Source organism: Cebus imitator, unplaced genomic scaffold (genome assembly GCF_001604975.1).
Source record: "Cebus imitator isolate Cc_AM_T3 unplaced genomic scaffold, Cebus_imitator-1.0 Scaffold58, whole genome shotgun sequence".
NCBI classification, from domain to species: domain Eukaryota; kingdom Metazoa; phylum Chordata; class Mammalia; order Primates; family Cebidae; genus Cebus; species Cebus imitator.
The window spans coordinates 830,473-837,126 of record NW_016107373.1 but is presented as its reverse complement, the minus strand read 5'-3'; the positions used below and the strand labels follow the sequence as shown (position 1 = coordinate 837,126).

General features: G+C 47.0%; 2 protein-coding genes across 2 annotated transcripts in view; one reads left to right on the top strand and one right to left on the bottom strand.

Moving 5' to 3' along the window:
• Nucleotides 1-6,654, bottom strand: part of LRP4 (LDL receptor related protein 4) — a 68,339-nt gene that overhangs the window by 50,039 nt on the left and 11,646 nt on the right. The gene's annotated exons all lie outside the window — the stretch shown is intronic.
• Nucleotides 5,645-6,654, top strand: LOC108304855 (proteasome subunit beta type-5-like). The gene has a single exon (XM_037738842.1). The coding sequence runs from the start codon at nucleotides 5,813-5,815 to the stop codon at nucleotides 6,422-6,424; it is 612 nt and encodes a 203-aa protein (XP_037594770.1). The 5' UTR covers nucleotides 5,645-5,812; the 3' UTR covers nucleotides 6,425-6,654.

The window sequence follows — 6,654 nt, the reverse complement described above, 5'->3', positions numbered from 1 at the left end:
GGGGTTTCACCATGTTGGCCAGGATGGTCTCGATCTCTTGACCTCGTGATCCACCTGCCTTGGCCTCCCAAAGTGCTGGGATTACAGGCGTGAGCCACTGCGCCCGGCCTTGGAGATATTTTTGGTTGTCCTGCTTGGTGGTGCTTACCGGTATCTGGTGGGTAGAAGCCAGAGATGATTCTATAATGTGTTCAGGCAAGGTGGCTCACGCCTGTAATCCCAGCACATTGGGAGGCAGAGGTGGGCGGATCACCCAATGTCAGGAATTCAAGACCAGCCTGGCCAACGTTGTGAAACCCTATCTCCACTAAAAATACAAAAATTAGCCGGGCATGGTAATGGGTATCTGTAATCTCAACTACTTGGGAGGCTGAGGCTGGAGAATTGCTTGAACCTGGGAGGCAAGGTTGCAGTGAGCCGAGATCATGCCATTGCACTCCAGCCTGGGCAACAGGAGCAAAATTCCATTTCAAAAAAAGAAAAGAAAGATTCTATAACGTTGCAGACAGGCCCCTGTTTTGGGCCAGACAAAGAATTAGCTGGTCCAAAACATCAGTAGAGGTTGAGAAATGCTACTAGCCACACAGAGAGTGGGGATGTACCAGAGGGGAGTTCAAGATGAAAGGTGTGACAAGAACAGAGAGAAAAAAGTGGGGGGGGGGACTTGGAGGAGGAAGTTGGGTGGAGGACAAAGGACTGGACCTGGTGCAGGCAGACTTGGGTTCCATCCACCAGCCATGTGACCTTGTGCAAGTCACGTAGCTCCCTGACCTTCAGTTTTCTTGTTTGTAAAAAAGCCACCAGGGGCCAAAAGCAGTGGCTCATGCCTATAATCCCAGCACTTTAGGAGGCCGAGGCAGGTGGATCACTTGAGCTCAGGAGTTTGAGACCAGCCTGGCCAAACTGGTGTCGAAAACCTGTCTCTACTAAAAATACAAAAAGTAGCCAGGCGTGGTGGTGCACACTTGTAGTCCCAGCTACTTGGGAGGCTGAAGCACAAGAATTGCTTGAACCCCAGAGGCAGAGGCTGGAGGTTGGAGTGATCCAAGATCACGCCACTGCACTCTAGCCTGGCTGACAAAGCAGAGACTCAAAGAAAAAAAAAAAGCCACAAAGATTACACAAAAAAATAAAGATGGAAGAAACTAACCTCACGCCTTGGCACACCAAAGATATTCAATAATGGAGGCTGGGGTGTGTGGATACAGGGCTGTGGGGACTAAATTTTTCCAAAAAGGCTTGATGTTAAGAATCAGAGTACTGGAATAGAGAGAGCAAGCACAGCACTGTCCTGGGGCTGCATGCAAATGAAAAGCCATACTGTTAGGGAAGAACCTTCAACTGGTTTGTTTTTTTAGGGCCCCACCCCCGCCTTTGGCTGAGTGATAACAGAAGTCCTGATTTCCCTACACAGCCTTTAGGAACAAAGCATTCCATCGGTGGGCATTAAGTTAGTTGCTGGCAGTTGAAGGGCCTTGACTTCCTGCCTGTCAAATCAACCTCTCAGAGTCCGCCGCAGTGAAGGGCGGGCAGCCACCGGTCAGGCAAACGCTTGACTTGGGCATTCATACAGTAAACAGACACATTATACTCCAAAAAGCCAGCTCTTCTGGACAACTGCTGTCCCTTTGGGGTCCTCAGAGGTGGAATTCGGCCTTTTCACTCCAGTCCTGGCTGTGATCATAAAGGCAGCTTTTAACCCTTTTTAAGGAAAAGAATGGTGAGTGAAGACAGAAAACAAATGACTACGGGTGGCAAAATGCAGCCTTCGTTTTAAGAAGGGCTGAATTAGAACACTCAGCTGTGCTTCTGGCCTTGAAAGCTGCCAGCCACACTGCAAGCTCCCGTAGCCTCCAGGGGGCCTGGGCTTTAGCCCCACCACCTAATGCCATTCACCATGGAAAAGATCTCTCCACAAGGAATCTTTGATCAGGAAGCCATCCAGCTTTTGGGCGATACGTTAATGTGCTCATAGGGCCTTTCTGCAGAGGTTCACGAAAATCTTACCTTTTGCATCTCATCTCCCCCCTCCCACCACCTTACCAATTCCTCACTGCTTTCATGTAAAGCAGCTTGTCCAACCTGTGGGTTGCATGGCCCAGGACCGTTTTGAATGTGGCCCAATACAAATTCATAAACTTTCTTAAAACATGAGATTTTTTTTTTTTTTTTTTTTTTTTTGAGATGGAGTTTCGCTCTTGTTACCCAGGCTGGAGTGCAATGGCGTGATCTCGGCTCACTGCAACCTCCGCCTCCTGGGTTCAGGCAATTCTCCTGCCTCAGCCTCCTGAGTAGCTGGGATTACAGGCACGCGCCACCATGCCCAGCTAATTTTTTGTATTTTTAGTAGAGACGGGGTTTCACCATGTTGACCAGGATGGTCTTGATCTCTTGACCTCGTGATCCACCCGCCTCGGCCTCCCAAAGTGCTGGGATTACAGGCTTGAGCCACCGCGCCTGGCCTGAGATTTTTTTTCTTTAGCTCATCAGCTGTTGTTAATGTTAGTATTTTATGTGTGGTTCAAGACAATCCTTCCAGTGTAGCCCAGGGAAGCCAAAAGATTGGACACCCCTGATATAAAGGAAAGAAAGGAAACATCCATCTGGTAGACAGAATGTATACTGTCTATTCTGCTGTCTACTAACTAGCAGTAGACAGCATAGACTCTAGAGTCAGAGACTAAGGTTCAAATCTTGGTTCTACCATGAATTCTACAACTTTGAGCAAGTTAGTTTCCTACCTCAGAGGGCTTTGTAAAGATTCATCCATAGAAACTGCTTAGCACAGGGCTAGCACGCAGCAAAAGCTTCAGAATAATGCAGCTACCATTTATCAAATACTTACCAGGTGCCCTGAGTACTTTTCTAAATGCTTTTCATATGCTACATCACTGAAGGCTCTCAGCAGCCCTTGCAGGTGGTACTGTTGTTATTAGGTTGGCACAAAAGTAATTGTGGTTTTTGCCATTACTTTTAATGACAAAAATTGCAATTACTTTTGTGCCAACCTAATATTATCACCACTTTATAGTTGGGGACAATGAGCCACAGAAAGGTTAAGTCTGTAGATAGACTGCACAAGTACTAAGGGTTGAGGCCAGCATTCACACCCAGGCAGGTGATTATACTGCTTCCCAATAAATAGGATTACTGTTGTGAGAATCTCCAAAACCCCAAGGTCAAAAGGGAGAATTTACAACTTCTGGGTCCCTCTCTTTTATGTGTTTTCCAACAGCAAATATGCAGTGAATTTATGGGTCCAAAACACTGACCTCTCTTTCTGGTTACTGCTAACGTAAAGACTCATTTCCCTCGCCCAAAGGTAAAGTCATGAAGCGAGGAGAGTCTGGAGTCCCAGCGCTTTTGAATCAGTGTTCGACTGTTGTTGGTCCAGGAAGGAACAGGGCTTCTGATAACAAACAATTACACTTTGCAATTTTTCTTTAGTTTGCAAGCTACTTTTGCATACACATTTGCATTCTCATTGAATCATTACAATAACCCTGAGCAGTGACTGCAGTGCCCATTTAACAGGTAAGGGCACCTGCTTTGGCTGAGGTCAGGAGGTAAGCAGGAGAGCCAGGATGCCAGCCCCATTCTGACACTTAAACTAGTATTCATCTCTCAATGTGATCTCAGAGTCTAGACTTTCAGTAAACTTTCCGGGTGACACAGATGCACACCAAGTGTCTAGAGGCACTGCTCTCCACCTTTGCACAGAATGCACAGCTGAAGGTGGACCAAACCTGTCACGTGGAGGCACACGGGTATTCAGTGACTACACACAGCTACAGAGCAGCTTTTTCAAGTTGAATCAGAGATGAGAAGGCTTAAGGAGTGCTCTGTGAGTATTCTGGAGTCTGATGGCTACCCCACTGTGGAAGGGATTAGGATTACAATGAGAACAGGAGGAATCACCATTCATTTATAATATGCTAAAGCATATTAGCATATGCCTCTCTCCTTTTATCCACTGGCAGCAATAATACTAGTTTGTTGAATGAATGAATGAATGAATGAATGAATGAATGAATGAAACACTCCTCTATAAGCTTGTGAAAGCTGGAGTCAAAGGAAAAGAGACTCAGAATATCAGAAATAAAAGTAGTTATTTCCTACCTAACCAGTACTAAAGAGAATAGCAATCTTCTCCTTTGCAAGGACGCCTCCCAGTCCCACCCAGGTTGTGTTTATTCCTTTCTCCTACAAGAGTTCCTTTCACCAGCTGTATTATCTGGCTGTGAAACTGACATGCCACGACTCTACTTACTTCTGTCCCATGGTCCCTTTTATTCCCCTTATCCCTAGAGGCCAGCTTAACTTGGTTGGTTTGGAAATCTACCAGGTGAAGGCTGGGCGTGGTGGCTCTCATGCTTGTAATCCCAGCACTTTGGGAGGCCGAGGTGGGCAAATCACCTGAGGTTGGAAGTTCGAGACCAGCCTGACCAATGTGGAGAACCTCTGTCTCTACTAAAAATACAAAATTAGCCGGGTGTGGTGGCGCATGCCTGTAATCCCAGCTACTTGGGAGACTGAGGCAGGAGAATCACTTGAACCTGGGAGGCAGAGGTTGCAGTGAGCGGAGATCACGCCATTGCACTCCAGCCTGGGCAACAAGAACAAAACTCCATCTCAAAAAAAGAAAAAAAGAAAGAAAGAAAATCTACCAGGTGAAGTCTTCTCCTCAGTGGACCCTCTCAAAAGGGACACTATCAGACACACGATTACAGGTCCAAGAAAGTTCAGCTCTCTCTTGCTACTGTTATATACAGAAAAGAAGTCCTTAATGGTTAGCCTCCAAAGTTATGAGGCGGAAGAACATAATGCTAAGCACACGGGAAAAAAACTCCCCAGGATACAAATCCCGGCCCTGCTAGTTCCTAGCTATCTGACCCTGGACAGTTATTTAATCTCTTTATACCTTATTTTTTCAACAGGAAAATTGGGATAATAAAAGCCCCTATGTTATAAGGATCTTATGAGAAATAAATTAGTTAATTCATAAAAAGGACTTTGCATTATTGCCTGGCACATACTAAGGGGTCAATAAATAATAGCTCTTGCTATTACTATTAAAGATTTGACTCACCCCAGAACTGTCACACCCAACACTCCATGATTAAGATCTGCTATTTTAGGATTTGAGATGTCTGACAACCCTACTGTGTACCAGGCAGCAGTGCCACCCCCATGGGTTAAGCTGGTGGCATGAATAACTGCATCCTTGCTTTATTGCCTTTCTCTGGAAGAGCTTGAAGCAAATGGTATCAGTTATCCTTGCCTCTTTTTTTTTTTTTCAGACAGTCTTGCTCTGTCACACAGACTGGAGTACACTGGCACTACCTCAGCTCACTGCAACCTCTGCCTCCTGGGTTCAAGCAATTCTCTGCCTCAGCCTCCTGAGTAGCTGAGATTATAGGTGCACGCCACCACACCCAGCTAATTTTTGTATTTTTAGTAGAGATGAGGTTTCAGTATCTTAGCCAGGCTGGTCTTGAACTCCTGACCTCATGATGTACCCGCCTCAGCATCCCAAAGTGCTGGGATTATAGGCGTGAACCACCGAGCTTGGCTTATTACCAACTAATTCTGAGGAGGCAAGGACAAGAGAATCCAGAACCTAAAGTACAGAGCAATTAAGAAATGGATTAAGCTGGCCAGCGTGTTGGAGAGACCGCTACCGGTGAACCAGCCCGGGTTTTTCGGACTCGGGGGTCGTGCAGATCTGTTGGATCTGGGTCCAGGGAGTCCCAGTGATGGGCTGACCCTGGCAGTGCCAGGCTGGGGTGTCCCAGAGTAGCCAGGAATCGAAATGCTTCATGGAACGACCACCCTGGCCTTCAAGTTCAGCCATGGAGGCATAGTTGCGGCCGACTCCAGGGCTACAGCAGGTGCTTACATTGCCTCCCAGATGGTGAAGAAGGTGACAGAGATCAACCCATACCTACTGGGCACCATGGCTGAGGGTGCAGCAGATTGCAGCTTCTGGGAATGGCTGTTGGCTCGGCAATGTCGAATCTGTGAGCTTCGAAATAAGGAACTCATCTCTGTAGCAGCTGCCTCCAAGCTGCTTGCCAACATGGTGTATCAGTACAAAGGCATGGGGCTCTCCATGGGCACCATGATCTGTGGCTGGGGTAAGAGAGGCCCTGGCCTCTACTATGAGGACAGTGAAGGGAACCGGATCTCAGGGGCCACCTTCTCTGTGTATGCATATGGGGTCATGGATCGGGGCTATTCCTATGACCTGGAAGTGGAGGAGGCCTATGATTTGGCCCGTCGAGCCATCTACCATGCCACCTACAGAGATGCCTACTCAGGAGGTGCCGTCAACCTCTACCATGTGCGGGAGGATGGCTGGATCCGAGTCTCCAGTGACAATGTAGCTGATCTGCATAAGAAGTATAGTGGCTCTATCCCCTGAAAGAGGGTGGATGCAGCTGCTTGTGTTTCTTGGGGTGACTGTCATTGGTAATAAGGATACAGTGACCCATCCTCCATCCTATTTATAGTGGAAGGGTCTTCAATTGTATCAACACTTTTTAAGCTCTGGCACATTGACCTCTATGTGTTACCAGTCGTTAATGAGCTGCTGCAGAGGTGACTATTTGTTTTACTTTCTTGGATGTTAACATTACACTACTCATTTCTCAA